Consider the following 16,758-nt stretch of genomic DNA (forward strand, 5'->3'; position numbering starts at 1 on the left):
TGATCGTGTGCGGAATCTTGGCATTGTCCTGGATGGTGGCTTGACACTTAAACATCAGATATCAGCCACAATCAAATCCTCATTCTTTCACCTGAGGAACATAGCCAGAATCAAGCACTTAATTCCCTCAGATGATCTGCCAAAAGTCATCCACGCATTTGTATCATCTCGATTAGACTACTGTAATGACCTCTACCTTGGTCTCCCAGCAAAAGAATAGCACCGCTTACAGCTGGTGCAAAACACAGCTGCCAGGCTGTTAACCAACCAGCCCCATTCTAGCCACATAACACCCATACTCTACTCCCTTCACTGGCTGCCTGTAAGATGGCGAATCATCTTCAAGATTGGCTTACTGAGTTTCAAAGCACTACATGACCAGGGCCCAAGGTACCTGAAGCAGCTACTGACCCCATACTGCCCCACTCGATTACTGCGATCTGTAGATGAAGGACTTTTAGCAGTACCTAGAATCTCCCGTAATTCATCTGGGGTCGAGCTTTTAGTCATGCGGCTCCAACTCTATGGAACTCACTTCCCCGCACAGTGCGAGAGGCCCCAACTATAGAATCCTTCAAAAGTAGACTCAAGACTTTCCTTTTTACTCAAGCATTCCCATAATTGTCCCTTTAGTATCTACATGCTTCTGTATTTTATGAAAATCTGTTCTGTACTTCATTATTTTCTGTATTATATTATGCTATGTATCTGTTAAGCGCCTTGAGTCCTATTGGAGAAAGAGTGCTATATAAATAAAATTATTATTATTATTATTATTATTATTATTGCTCCCTCTAACCCCTTTAACCCCTTCCACCTCCGGGCAGAACATTGGGTTCCTGCTATATCAGCCATCCACATTCTGGGGAGTGGACAACTTGTAGGTTGACTTCTCCAGTCGCCACACCATCAATACCAGGGAATGGAAGCTTCACCAGGAGGTGTTTCAACTGATTATGGATCTTTGGGGGATACCAGACATAGATCTCATGCCTCCCGTTAAACAAAAATCTACCCATGTATGGACTCACTCAGTGGATCCCCAGGCAGCTTTTGTGTATGGTATGATGGAACCTTGGTCCTTCCAGCTAGGGTACCTGTTTCTTCCATTGTCCATGCTGGCCAGAATACTTCTGCAGTTTCGACAGGGCTTTGGTCTCCCAGTAAATTTCATAGTATCTGACTGGCCTCATCGGCAGTTGTATGCTCTCCTTTAGGGCATGCTGGCCAAGGTTCCTTACCACCTTCCTCTCTGACAAGACCTGCTGCTTCACGGCCCCTATGCACACCCACATTTCTCTCATCTGGCTTTGACGGCATGGTTCTTGAGGCCCAGATCTTGAAGGCTCATGGTTCTTCAAGGAATGTTATTTAGACCATGATTTGGGCTTGTAAGCGAGTCACTTCCAGAATTTACCATCATATCCGGAAGCTTTACAGTACATATCATGATGCAAGCATCGGGGTCTCTCAGCTGCTGTCTTTAGACTACCGCATCTTTTGTCCTTTTATCCTCTGCCTCATTTCTCCGATCTTGGCTCTGTCAGTTCTTTTTCAAAGACGCTTGCCACCATTCCAAAGGTACAAACCTTTCTTCAGGGTTTACATCGAATTCAGCCTCCCTACATACCACCTATCCCTCCGTGTGATCTTAATTTAGGAGCTAATTCAGACATGATTGCTAGGCTGTGTTTTCGTACAGCGGGCGATCAGGTCTAAACTGCGCATGCGTATGCACCACAATGCGCAGGTGCATCGCACAGGTACACAGCAGATCACAGCTCAGCGATGGGTTTGTGCGACGAATCCATTCGCATGGCCGTTCGCAAGGAGATTGACAGGAAGAAGGCGTTTGTGGGTGGCATCTGTGTGTTTTCAAGAAGTGGTTGGAAAAACGCAGGCGTTCCCAAGCGTTTGCAGGGAGGGTTCCTAACGTGGGTTCCTAACATCAGTTCCGGCCCCGGACAGGCTGATGTGATCGCAGCGGCTGAGTAAGTCTTGGGCTGTGCAGAGGCTGCACAAGATCTGTTTGTACAGCTCTGCTACACATGCGATTGCACACTTGCAAAGCTAAAATATACTCCCCCTGTAGGCGGCAACTATCTGTTCTCAACAGTGCAAAAATCGCCTGCTAGCGTTCAAGTCTAAATTAGCCCCTTAGTTTTTAAGCTCTTCTGATGTCCCCTTCGATCATTTTGAGACTCTAGAGTTGCGGAATCTTATGTGGAAAGAGGTTTTTCTTCTGCCCATTGTTTCTGGTATACATGTCTCAATTATCTGCCTAATTTTGTAGGCCTCTTTTTGTTATTTTTCATTACAACAGGGTGGTTTTTCAGATTAAGTCTTCATTTTACCTGAAAGTGCTTTAAAAAAAAAATCCATTTAAACCAGGATATTGTTCTAGCAGCCTTTCCAGGAGCAGTCTCGTCCTCTACTTCCACATCCTTATGACTTTGTCCATGCTTTACAAATTTATATTGACCATATGCCTTCACTTTGGCTTATGGATTCCCTTTTTTGTCTTGGATGATGCTCCAAAGAGAGGTTGGCTGGCAACCACGTGTTCTATTGCTAGATGGATTACCTCTACCATCTGCCAGGCTTACAGATTAGGCCATGGCCGCATGGGTAGTCACACTGCGACTAGGCATGTGTGCCTTAGTTTGCCAAGCTGCTTAGATGCATGCACACATCCTAATCATGGGCAAATACGGGAAGCTGCAGGCTACGAGCATGGCAACATTTGAACCTGTCCTTGGATAAGCCAGCTCCAGTTTCCCTCCATGCTTATTCTACTTGTGCAGTCAGGACTGGACTTGGGCTGGTACAAAGAAACCTTTATATATGTACAGCCCCTCCAATAAATGCAAGTGAGATATGCCACCTCTCCTTAATTGATATTAGCTGCCTCCAGTGGCGTATCTATAATGGGTGCAGTGTATGCGGTACACATAGGCCCCTGGGTCCAGAGGGGGCCCACACCGCACCCATTTCTTCTATATACTTACCTTTCTGGTGTCCGGGTGTGGGTCCCCTCTTCTCCTGAGTCCCGTAGCCGTCAGCCGCAGCAGCGCTGTTAGCGCTCTGTCTGAGCACTAGAGACTCTGGCACAGTGCCAGAGTCTACAGCGCATGCGCAGGTCTCAGAAAAAATGGCTGCCCCGCCATTTTTTTCAGAGACTTGCGCATGCGCTGTAGACTCTGGCACTCTGCCAGAGTCTCTAGTGCTCAGACAGAGCGCTAACAGCGCTGCTGCCGACTACGGGACGGGAGAGGAGGAGGCCCACACCCAGAGACTGCACACGGGTCCCCTCCTTTCTAGATACGCCCTTGGCTGCTTCAGATTAAAAATCACCCATTTTATCACATTATAAGTAGAAGCTTTCATATAGAAGAAACTCCAAGCACATCCCATTATAAGAAGCTAGGGTGTGCAGTCCAGGCCCCCCCTCAACAATATAGTCTATATTATGTGTGTGTATACACACCTGAGGGCTTGGGACGCCCTCTTTCTGGATTAGCACCCCACCCACTGCCCCTTAGGCTTTTAAACAGGGAGCTAGCACATGCTGACTGCACAAAAGCTATAGGTAAGATCCTTTCAATTATATAGAAAGTAAGTTTGGAGGTGAACTTTTTTTTAACACCTATATCACCCTGTGTTTGTTTTATATTTATGTAGCATTTTTCACATATCTTTTATACTTGTAACACTGATCAGCAAACCTTACTTTCTCGCACTCTGACACCTTACTGCTGTCCTCTTTTTAACACTCAGCAGCCTCTTTCATTTTTCTTAACACTGATCTCCCACTTATATCCCTTATATGTGTGATGCCCTGGGGTGGTGTGGCTGGGATGGTTTGGGGGTGCTCTGTGCCCCAGAGGCAAACCCCTATAGTGTTAGGGACCTGTCCGATGAGGTCACCGCGAAGTAGGTGGGCAGGCTAATATATTGGTCAATATATGCCAAGAACCTTGAATATTATGGTTATCATTTTAATGGTCTATGGTGAACCTGCACCTTTGTTCCTGTATTGATATTAGCTGCTTCAGATTAAAAATCACCCATTTTATCACATTATAAGTAGAAGCTTTCATATAGAAGGAACTCCAAGCTTCTTTAAGGATTGTCTACTTTAAACCACTGAAAAAACAAACCCATTTAAAATACCTATGTTACTACACATTGGTCTTTTTTTCTTCTTCTCATTTTCTTTTCATCTGATATGAATTTACCCAAGTTCCAACTGTGAGAAATTGATGCTAAAAGAAATGAGCTTCCAACTGATTTGGACAAATTATAATTTTTATTATACCCTACACTCTCTTTTTAAAAGGTAGCGTCACCTGCTGCACTGCACTACAACTTTTTCACGTACACCCTTTTTGGAATTTTGGAATTAATCCTTTGAGCGCTGTTGAGGTATAGCAACCTTGTCATAGAAGCAACCTTATTTTCTACCAGGGCTCCTTGGGCGGTTCACCATGGATCCTCAGTTGAGCAGCTGTGCAGAGCGGTGACCTGGTTCTCTGTACTTACCCTTATCAAATTTTACCGGTTCCATACCTTTGGTTCTGGAAACACCTTTTTTAACATGTAAAGTTTTACATGCAAATGCACAGGGGGGAGGGGCGGGTCCTGTTGCCCGGAAACTTCCCTCTCCTTGGCCAGTGGCTCAAATTATGATCACAATAGCATTTGTATGTTATACAATTACTAGAGCTGCCGCCACAACATGCGGTGTAAGGGACAGAGCAAAGCTGCTGAATATGCCCAGTGGCAGCAGTTTTATCAAGTAATCTGTGTTTGTGGACCTGAGCGCTCATTCAGTGCACTGGACCAGAGAGTAGCTGCCAGGAAGAAGAGACAGGTGCCTTACCATGAGGTGGGAGAATGTGTGCTTAGAAAGTGCAGTTCTGACTCCTACTGGTTCTATTATGGTTGTGTATTTATTTATTATGGGATGTTTAACCTTTCCTGACCACTTATGTTATTTAGATTAGTTAAATGTGTTTTCTCTGACGTCCTAGTGGATGCTGGGAACTCCGTAAGGACCATGGGGAATAGACGGGCTCCGCAGGAGACTGGGCACACTAAAAAAAGATTAGGTACTATCTGGTGTGCACTGGCTCCTCCCTCTATGCCCCTCCTCCAGACCTCAGTTAGAATCTGTGCCCGGCCAGAGCTGGATGCACCTAGTGGGCTCTCCTGAGCTCACTAGAAAAGAAAGTATTTGTTAGGTTTTTTATTTTCAGTGAGATCTGCTGGCAACAGACTCACTGCTATGAGGGACTGAGGGGAGAGAAGCAAACCTACCATGCTTGCAGCTAGCTTGTGCTTCTAAGGCTACTGGACACCATTAGCTCCAGAGGGATCGAACACAGGGCCCGACCTCGATCGTCCGTTCCCGGAGCCGCGCCGCCGTCCCCCTTGCAGAGCCAGAAGACGGAAGATTCCAGGAGAAAATCGGCGGCTGAAGACTCCGGTCTTCAATAAGGAAGCGCACAGCACTGCAGCTGTGCGCCATTGCTCCCACAGCACACCACACGCTCCGGTCACTGGTGGGTGCAGGGCGCTGGGGAAGGGCGCCCTGGGCTGCAATTAGAATAGCTTTTGGCAATAAAAACACACATAATACAGTCTAGTACTGTTTATGTGTAAAAACCCCCGCCATTAAAGTACATAAAAGGACAGAAGCCCGCCGCTGAGGGGGCCGGGCCTTCTTCCTCAGCACACCGGCGCCATTTTCTCTTCACAGCTCAGCTGGAAGGAAGCTCCCCAGGCTCTCCCCTGCAGTATTCTGGTACACAAAGGGTGAAAAGAGAGGGGGGGGGGGCACATAAATTTAGGCGCAAAATTTGTATATACAGCAGCTACTGGGTAAACACTGAGTTGTAGTGTAATCCCTGGGTTATATAGCGCTGGGGTGTGTGCTGGCATACTCTCTCTCTGCCTCTCCAAAGGGCCTGGTGGGGGAACTGTCTTCAAATAGAGCATCCCCTGTGTGTGTGGTGTGTCGGTACGCGTGTGTCGACATGTCTGAGGTAAAAGGCTCCTCTAAGGAGGTGATAGAGCGGATATGTGTGTGGGAGGGTGTCTCCGTCGACAGCGCCGACACCTCTTTGGATATGTGTAAGTGCTGAGGTAAAATTATTGCACAAAAGGTTAGGGAACAGAAAGGAAATCTACCCTGGTCTGTCCCTATGTCACAGAGACCTTCAGAGTCTCTCTATGCTCACTATCCAAAATAACAAACACTGGTATCGACACGGAGTTTAACTCCACTGTCGACTATGATAATGCAAAGTTACAGCCAAGAGGGCTAAAAGATATTCAATATATGATTATTGGAATAAAAGAGGATTTGCATATCACTGATGACTCATCTGTCCCTGACACGAGAGTACACATGTTAAGGGGAAGAATGCTGAGGTAAATTTCCCTCCTCTCATGAGGAAAAAGAGCGGGAATCTCCAGACAAGAGACTGCAGCTTCCCACAAGAGAGTTCTCAGGCTGTATCCTTTCCCCACTAGGGCCAGGATGTGTTGAGAATCTTCCCCTTGGGTGTCCTGTTTGCACTAGCTATTCTCAGGGATCCTGCAGATAGTGTGCACATTCTAGTATACTGCCCAGACCGGCGATTGTGTCGGCATGGGTTTATAGCGCTGTGACAGCGTGGACAGGTACCTTATCAGCAGAGATTGAGACCCTAGTATGCATATAAATATATTAAGATGCTGTCTTAAGTGATAGATATATAATTATGAAGCATGCCCAAAGGGACATGAGTATACTGGGTCCTAGAGTCAAAGCTATGTCGATTTCTGCTTGACGTGTCCTGTAGAATATACATTGGACAGATGATGCCAACTTAAGAGGCATATGGAAGGCTGAGGATTGTGTGGAGAAAGGTTCTCGGGCCTGGTCTCCACAGCTATAGTTGGTAATTCTGCTAGTTGCCCTATATTCCTGCACAGCCTAGGAAAGCACGACATTATTAAATGCAGCTTTTCGAATAAAGAAACAAGAAAGTCTGAGGTGCGTCCTTTCTTGTCAGAGCCGGGGGCAGAGGAAAGAATCTGTACAACACAGCTAGTCCCCAGGAACAGAAGTCCTCCCCGGCCTCTACAAAAATCCACTGCATGTCGCTGGGGCTCCACAGGCGGAGCTAGGCCCGGTGGGGACACGCCTTCGTAAGTTCAGCCACAAGTGGGTTCACTCCCTGTTAGATCCCTGGGCAAAAGAAATTGTGTCGCAGGGATACAGGCTGGACTGTGAGAAGATGCCCCCTCACCGATGACCCGGCGGGCTTCCCCCCAAGAGAGGGAGCCAGTGTTAACTGCAATTCGCAAATTGTATCTTCAACAGGTGGTGGTCAAGGGTCCCCTCCTTCAACAAGAGGGTGTTATTATTCGACCATGTTGTAATCCCGAAACCAGACGGTTCGGTTAGACCCATATTGAATTAACATCCCTGAACATATACCTGAAAAGGTTCAAGTTCAAGCTGGAATCGCTAAGAGCGGTCATTGCAAGCCTGAAAAGGGGGAGACTTTATCGTGAATCGGGACATAAGGGATGCATACCTTCAGGTCCCCATTTATCCACCTCATCAGGCGTACCTCAGAATTGCGGTACGAGATTGTCATTACCAATTTCACCAAGGTAATGGCGGATATGATGGTGCTCCTGCGGAAGCAAGGTGTCACTATTATCACATACTTGGATGATCTCCTCATAAAAGCGAGATCAAGAGAGCAGTTGCTGGACAGCGTATCACTTTCTCTGGAAGTGAAACGGCAACACGACTGGATTCTATATATTCCGAAGTCGCAGTTGGTTCCTACAGCTCATCTGCCTCGCCTAGGCATGATCCTAGACACAGACCAGAAAAGGGTTTATCTCCCGATAGAGAGAGCTCAGTAGCTCATGACACTGGTCAGGAATCTATTGAAAAACAAAACTGGTGTCAGTGCATCACTGCACTCGAGTCCTTAGAAGGTTGGTGGCATCATACGAGGCCATCCCCTTCGGCTGGTTCCATGCAAGGACAATGGAACTTACTGGACAAGTGGTCCGGATCACATCTTCAGATGCATCGGTTAATCACCCTATCCCCCAGGGCCAGGGTGTCTCTCCCGTGGTGGCTGCGGAGTGCTCACCTTCTCGAGGGCCGCAGATTCGGCATTCAGGACTGGGTTCTGGTTACCACGGATGCAAGCCTCCGAGGGTGGGGGGCAGTTACACAGGGAAGAAAATTCCAAGGTTTGTGGTCAAGCCAACAGACTTGCCTTCACATCAATATCCTGGAACTAAGGGCCATATACAACGCCCTAAGTCAAGCGGAGTTCCTGCTTCGCGACCAGCCGGTTCTGATCCAGTCAGACCGCAGGGGCTCATGTAAACCGCCAAGGCGGCACAAGGAGCAGGGTGGCGAGGGTAGAAGCCACCAGAATTCTTCGCTGGGCGAAGAATCAAGTAAGCGCACTGTCAGCAGTGTTCATTCCGGGAGTGGACAACTGGGAAGCAGACTTTCTCAGCAGGCACGACCTCCACCCGGAAAAGTGGTAACTTCATCAGGAAGTCTTCACGCAGTTTTGCAAATTGATGGGAACTGCCTCAGGTGGACTAGATGGCGTCCCACCTCAATAAAAAGATAAAAAAGGTTTTACGCTGGGTCAAGGGACTCTCAGGCGATAGCTGTGGTCGCACTAGTAACACCGTGGGTGTTCCAGTCGGTCTATGTATTCCCTCCTTTTCCTCTCAGACCCAAGGGCTGAGAATTGTAATAAAAGGAGGAGTGTGAACAATATTCTTTGCTCCGGATTGGCCAAGAAGGACTCGGTACCCGGAACTGCAAGAAATGCTCTCAGAGGACCCATGGCCTCTGCCTCTCAGACAGGACATGTTGCAACAGGGGCCCTGTCTGTTCCAAGACTTACCGCGGCTGCGTTTGACGGCATGGCGGTTGAACGCCGGATCCTTGCGGAAAAGGGCATTCCGGATGCAGTTATTCCTACGCTGATAAAGGCTAGGAAAGACGTGACAGCAAGACTTTTTCACTGTATATGGTGAAAATAGGTTGCTTGGTGTGTGGCCGGGAATGCCCTACAGAGGAATTCCAGCGGGGTCGATTCCTGCACTTCCTACAGTCAGGAGTGACTATGGGCCTAAAATTAGGATCCATAAGGGTCAAGATTTCGGCCCTATCCCTTTTTCTCTCAAAAAGAACTGGCTTCACTGCCTGAAGTTCAGACGTTGTTACAGGGGTGCTGCATATTCAGCCTCCTTTTGTGCCACCAGTGGCACCTTGGGATCTTAACGTTGTGTTGGATTCCTAAAATCCCACTGGTTTGAGCCACTTAAGACCGTGGAGCTAAAATATCTCACGTGGAAAGTGGTCATGCTTTTGGCCTTAGCTTGGACTAGGCGTGTGTCAGAATTGGCGGCTTTGTCATGTAAGAGCCCATATCTGATCTTCCATATGGAAAGGGCAGAATTGAGGACTCGTCCCCAATTTCTCCCTAAGGTGGTATCATCGTTTCATTTGAACCAACCTATGGTGGTGCCTGCGGCTACTAGGGACTTGGAGGACTCCAAGTTGCTGGACGTGGTCCGGGCCCTGAAAATTTATGTTTCCAGGATGGCTAGAGTCAGAAAAACTGACTCGCTATTTATCCTGCATGCACCCAACAAGCTGGGTGCTCCTGCTTAAAAGCAGACTATTGCTCGCTGGATCTGTGGCACGATTCAGCTGGCACATTCTGCGGCTGGACTGCCGCATCCTAAATCAGTAAAAGCCCATTCCACAAGGAAGGTGGGCTCTTTCTTGGGCGGCTGCCCGAGGGGTCTTGGCATTACAGCTTTGCCGAGCTGCTACTTGGTCGGGTTCAAACACATTTGCAAAATTCTACAAGTTTGATACCCTGGCTGAGGAGGACCTTGAGTTTGCTCATTCGGTGCTGCAGAGTCATCTGCACTCTCCTGCCCGTTTGGGAGCTTTGGTATAATCCCCATGGTCCTTACGGAGTTCCCAGCATCCACTAGGACGTCAGAGAAAATAAGAATTTACTCACCGGTAATTCTATTTCTCGTAGTCCGTAGTGGATGCTGGGCGCCCGTCCCAAGTGCGGACTCTCTGCAATACATGTATATAGTTATTGCTTAACTTAAGGGTTATTGTTATGAGCCATCTTTTAAATGAGGCTCAGTTTTTTGTTCATACTGTTAACTGGGTATAGTTATCACGAGTTGTACGGTGTGATTGGTGTGGCTGGTATGAGTCTTACCCTGGATTCCAAATCCTTTCCTTGTAATGTCAGCTCTTCCGGGCACAGTTTCCTTAACTGAGGTCTGGAGGAGGGGCAAAGAGGGAGGAGCCAGTGCACACCAGATAGTACCTAATCTTTTTTTTAGTGTCCCCAGTCTCCTGCGGAGCCCGTCTATTCCCCATGGTTCTTACGGAGTTCCCAGCATCCACTACGGACTACGAGAAATAGAATTACCGGTGAGTAAATTCTTATTATATGCAGCCTATGCTAAAGACCATCTATAGTGTTAATTATTAATACTTTATTTTACACACTATCAAGTGTATGAAAAGACTAATGTGCACATATATGTTCAGGGTCAGTACTAGGTTCTTCTACTGCTCCACCAAACTCCCCCACTTGCTCCAATGTTCTGCAGAGTGGGAGATTGTGGATTGCATTTGGAAACCCCCTCCTAGAAATCCTGCGTTTGTCCCTGTGCCGGATGGTGCCCCCCCAGTCAGGGTTTCTTTGTGAAATCTCACAAGTTATTGATGCAGTGTCCCCAGATTGGATGCAAGAGGAAATTGGATATTTGTACTCACTGTAAGATCCCTTCCTCATAATCCATATGGGGGACACTGCGATCCCTCCCTGATATGTTGTTGTTTTTCTCTATGTTATATTTGGTTTTCTTGTTACATAGTTCTAGTTGTTTCTCCGTTCGGCTGTGTTACAAAAATAAATTGCGGTCTAGTGGAGGTTGGACGGGTTAGAGGGGAGCAGAGCTTAACACTTACCCTTTTAGTGCCCTCTATCCCACAAGTCATTGCTGCAGGGTCACCCAGATGAATTATAAGGAAGAGGTTTTACGGTGAGTACAGAAATCCAATTTAACATATTAAACTATCAAATAAATTTAGTTTTATACTTTGCATGTATAAGATACTGAGTAAAATTAAACATATAACATATATTATCCGTAATTAAATTTGAAAAAACATTCTTTTTTTTATTGTTGACGTAATGGGTATTTTATATTTTTCATATAACGTATATTCTTCTATAAAAAAAGACAATAAAAAAAAGGTATTGTCCAGCTCACAAATTTATTAGTAAAAAATACATGCAATGCTAAGTTTAATTATATTTTTTCTTCTTATTCTAATACATGGCTGTGCCAGTAACATTAAGTAGGAAAGGCCAAAAAGTTAATGTTACATTTTTTTAAATTTCATGTTTGTATTTCCATGCATTTCACAGGCTACAACAAGGGAATTAGTGATCATGACACTTATCATGGCAACTGTTGCTATTCCTGTTTCTCTGCCTCCAGCTTTGTCTATCTGCACCATCTACTGTCAAACACGATTAAAGAAACAAGGAATTTTTTGCATCAGCCCTCAGAGGATTGTAGTGTGTGGCCAGTTAAACGTTGTCTGCTTCGATAAAGTATGTTGCTTTCCATTTACATCAGCTGTGTGAATTTTTTTTTAAATATTTCAGCTATTATATACACTAAAAACACTAGCTTTGTAGATACATTTTATATTGATTATGTTACCATGGGATATTCATCAATGGAAACCTTTACCAAATGCTTGTAAAGTTACATACACTGAGAATATTCAGCCATTCTCAATGTTAAACAATTGAATTCAGCTGTATTTTAACACTTGATGGCAATCACTTCTATAGTATACAGTGAAAATACCAACAGTCAGAAGACCGACAGTGGGAACCAGACAGTTAGAATCAAGATGGATACCTGAAATAAGTGCAAGGGTTTGGGTTAGGGTAAGGAACTAGGAGGAGGACTTGGGTTAGGCTGTGGGGGTGGCGGAGGTTAGTGTTAGGCTGCAGGAAGGTTGGGTTGGGGGTATGGTAAAATACTTACAAGGAAGCCATTGGGATTCTGGCCATCGGGATCATGCTGTCAGTCTTCTGGCTGCTGGGATTTTGTACCCAATCCACTTCTACAACATTTGATGGTGGCTATTATCGGAAAGTTGTCATCGAATGGTGAATACACTACCATTGCAAGAAAACATTGATGGTGATAAACCATCGACCATCGATGTCAGTCCCTAAGTCATAAATGGATAAAATTGTGAATGATTATGCACTACTGATGATAGTAATTGAACAATTATCATTCCTTTCCCTGAGGAGCCAGGAGTCTTGCTTGAACATGAAGTAGTTTGTTGATGTTTTGTATGACTGTGTGAGCAGTGTGACTCATTGGAAAAACAGAGAAAAGTAATCACTCTAATACGCAAGTAGGGTGAATACATAATAATAATAATAATAATAATAATAATAATTTTATTTATATAGCGCTCTTTCTCCAATAGGACTCAAGGTGCTTAACAGATACATAGCATAATATAGAACAGAAAATAATGAACAGCTTTTTCATAAAATACAGAAGCATGAAGCATGAAGATACTAAAGGGACATTATGGAAATGCTTGAGTAAACAAGAAAGTCTTGAGTCTACTTTTGAAGGATTATGTAGTTGGGGCCTCTCGCACTGTGCGGGGAAGTGAGTCAGAGCGGCATGACTAAAAGCTCGACCCCCAGATGAATTACGGGAGATTCTAGGTACTGCTAAAAGTCCTTCATCTACAGATCGCAGTAATCGATTGGGGCAGTATGTGGTCAGAAGCTGCTTCAGGTACCTTGGGCCCTGGTCATGTAGTGCTTTGAAACTCAGTAAGCCAATCTTGAAGATGATTCGCCATCTTACAGGCAGCCAGTGAAGGGAGTAGAGTTTGGGTGTTATGTTGCTAGAACGGGGCTGGTTGGTTAACAGCCCGGCAGCTGTGTTTTGCACCAGCTGTAAGCGGTGCAATTTTTTTGCTAGGAGACCAAGGTAGAGGGCATGACAGTAGTCTAATCAGGATGATACAAATGCATGTATGACTTTTGGCAGATCATCTGAGGGAATTAAGTGCTTGATTCTGGCTATGTTCCTCAGGTGAAAGAATGAGGATTTGATTGTGGCTGATATCTGATGTTTAAGTGTCAAGCCACCAACCAGGACAACGCCAAGATTCCGCACATGATCAGTGGTTTGTAATTCTGAATCCCCGAGTGTAAGTCCAGTTGGATGGCTATGCTGCAGTCTTGTCGTTTGATGTTGCATTCCTATCATAAGGACCTCAGTTTTATCCAGGTTCAGTCGCAGCCAAACTGGCACTCATCCACTCCTGGAGTTCAGCTAGACAGCCATTTAAGGTTGCTATTGGGTTAACAGTGCCCGGAGCAAAGGACAAGTACAGTTGTGTATCATCTGCATAGCAGTGGTAGACCAGGCCATGGCACCTGATTATTTCACCCAGCGGGAGCATGTATACTGCAAAAAGCATGGGGGATAGTATAGAACCTTTTGGGACACCACATGGTTGAGTCACATTATTATGACCACCTTCTACATTTGACATTGGCATCGCGTAGCCCATGAAGTACATCACATGTCGTGCACTGGCTTGGTGGGTATATAAGGTGTGCTATAGGTCATCTGCACATGTGATGGTGGAGAATGCGAAAAGGTCCATCAGTGATGTAAAGCATTGCACGCCAGACCATCTCATCACAAACAGCAAGCAGTTTATTCACAGTTCAGACAGGGTTATCATGACAATAACATTTAACATTTGTTCTCTCTCCAGCACAATATTCATATGGGTTACATCAGGTTAGCATTTCCTTTCATTCGCTTCACTGGTAATAACAGCATAAACAATGACGGGACAGCATTACAGTACATACTGGCGCAGTCTCTGGGAATCAGAAGTTCGGTGGCCGCAAACAGATTAATTTTGGTGTGTTCTCCCCCTATTTGCCGGGGGCTCTCTGAAGTCTATCTAAATGGGATCTCTCACGTCCCTGGGTGCCTTCCACCACACATGGTTTCCTACCACTCACCCAGATAGTCCTCTCCTGAAGACTCACACCTCCTTCCTGCTTTTAGGGTACCCCTGAAGGTGGGGATCCCCTTTGTTTCTTAACTGATTGCTCATGCTGTTGCTGCTCTCACACTGCAAATCTGGATATCTCTTGCTCTTCCTAGCAGCACCAACATGCTGTTCCATAATTCCAGGGGCTGTGGAGTACCATGCCTATTCCACATCCCTAGCATGGGCTCTCATCCCTGGTCACTTAGCCTGTCTCCATTATGCCTGGTCAGATCCCACTCCAACTCCCAAACTGTCATTTCCTTTGTTACTTGACCTAAAAAAAAACCCTCACTTCCTATCCTACCCCTACCTGTGGCAGGCTCTAGAAGATCTGGTTTTGAGGCCAAAAACCTCCCTACTCACTGATAGGAATCAAATGGCTTTTGGAACTTTCCAGTATCTCCTAACATTCCAGTATGCCACATGCACCCCTGCTAAAATCTTGCGTGTCCCCACACAATATACCCATGGGCTGGCAAAAAGTCTAGCAAGGAACAGTCTCTTATACTCTACAGCAAGATCAAAACATAACACACAATAAACAAGCATAATTGCAGTATACATCACACACAATATAACAATCACATGAGCAGAAAAACATGGCATGCAAAACATCACATGAAACACAAATCACATACACTGCTGCCTTTTTCCTGTGAATTACAGTCCTGGGTCACAGATGATCGTGAATGTTCCAACATCTTCTGGCAATTGTGCCAAACACTTAGAACCTGCCCGTGCCGGCCCTTGTCTCTCCCACTTCGCTGGGTCAAAAGAGATAGGTGGCTCTCATAGGCCCCTCCCAATAAAGTTTTCCCGAAATTGTCAAATAAATTGTCGGTACCGATCCTGTTCGCGGATGCCAGATGTGATGGTGGAGAATGAGAGCAGGTCCATCAGTGATGTAAAGAATTGCACGCCAGGCCACCTCATCACAGACAGCAAGCAGTTTATTCACAGTTCAGGACTTCCTGTCCTACCCCCTACCTGTGGCAGGATCTGGAAGATCTGGTTTTGGGGCCGTAAATTCCCCCACTCGCTGACTGCAATCAAATTGGCTTTTGGAACTTTCCAGTATCTCCCAACATTCCAGTATGCCACACACACATATCACTCGTTGCTGTCATGGGTAAAAGGGGAGATTTATCTGAGTTGTAAAATGGGATGATTATCAGCTTTTAGGCCATGGATTGCAGTATTTCTGAAACAGCGCAGTTTGTGAACTGTTCGCATGCTGCTGTGGTGAAGGTGTATCGTGACTGGACAAGGGACACTGTTGCAAAAAAGTGATGTGGAAACTGTGGAGCAACACTTGCCATTGATGTGAGAGGTGAACGTCTGCTGTGAAGGTGCATGAGGGCCGACACACAAGCTATAGTGGAGCGCTCTGTCAAAATGAACCTGGGGGCTACAAGATGTGTGTCTAAAATGACAGTTCAGTGAACTTCTAGCTGCTGTCTGTGCTGCACACGGCGGTTACTCTGGCTATTAGCTGGTGGTCATAATAATGTGACTCGACCGTGTATATGCAAAATATGCTGTAAAATATGTCCTTATATTTAATGAGTGGTGAGGTCATCACTGATATTTAAAGAGGAGTAATACTAAAAAGTCAGAGAATCACACTTGCATTTCATGACTGAATTTTAAAATGTTCCATAAAGAAATCAAAGTAAAATACTGCTGGATAGGATATTAGAATGCATAGTTGGCTTCAAGAATATTAAAAATCATCTTCGCATTCCACAACCTTTATAAAAGCACCTTTGCTATAGCCTTATGCTTTTATATGACCCTGGTTCTTATCAGTGGCCCTAATTACATATTTTAGAGCAAATGGTACATTATTCCCATTATCATTTTTGAAAACTTCTGAACCTCTTGCCACCAAATTGAGTGTGCCAACTGTCCAGCCCTGCAGCACTATCAGAACAGGAGTGGGGGCTGACCACACAGGGGATACACTCTCCCTGCCCAGCACTGCCTGCTGTAATGTCTGCAGTGCAGGCACAGCAGGAGGGACATGGGCCATGGGAACTTCTCCACTGGCTCACTTCTCCACTCTTATCACTGCTTAGTAAATGTCCCCCTAAGTTGTCAAATAAAATTACTCTCATGCATTATAAGTAATAGTGCACCTTCTCATGCACTATATAAGGATAATAGAAAACAAAATGCCCTAATGTTCTCTGACTTGTATAAAAGCATGAGGTGCTGGTCAGGAAACATCTCTGTGATTTATAATTAGAGATGAGTGGGTTCGGTTCCCTGAGAACCGAACCCCCTGAACTTCACTGCCCGAGCCCGGATCCGAGTCAGGCTCGGGTTTTCCCGTCTGACTCGGAAACCAGAACGAGGCAAAACGTAATCATCCCGCTATCGGATTCTCGCAGGATTTGGATTTCATATAAGGAGCAACACGTCGCCGCCATTTTCACTCCAGCATTGGAGAGTATAGAGAGAGGACGTGTCTCCGTCCTCAGTGTCCTGCATTAGTTCAGTGGTAGTGTCTTGTGCTGCATCAGTCCAGTCACAGTGGTGGT

General features: G+C 45.7%; 1 protein-coding gene across 1 annotated transcript in view; it reads left to right on the forward strand.

Annotated features, from left to right (window-relative positions):
* LOC134910905 (probable cation-transporting ATPase 13A4) overlaps window positions 1-16,758 on the forward strand; it is a 350,913-nt gene that overhangs the window by 124,130 nt on the left and 210,025 nt on the right. Inside the window, exon 12 of the mRNA XM_063919292.1 lies at window positions 11,517-11,705. Coding sequence (XP_063775362.1) covers window positions 11,517-11,705 — 189 coding nt within the window. The remainder of the gene's footprint in view (window positions 1-11,516; window positions 11,706-16,758) is intronic.

Source organism: Pseudophryne corroboree, chromosome 4, assembly GCF_028390025.1.
Source record: "Pseudophryne corroboree isolate aPseCor3 chromosome 4, aPseCor3.hap2, whole genome shotgun sequence".
Lineage (NCBI taxonomy): Eukaryota > Metazoa > Chordata > Amphibia > Anura > Myobatrachidae > Pseudophryne > Pseudophryne corroboree.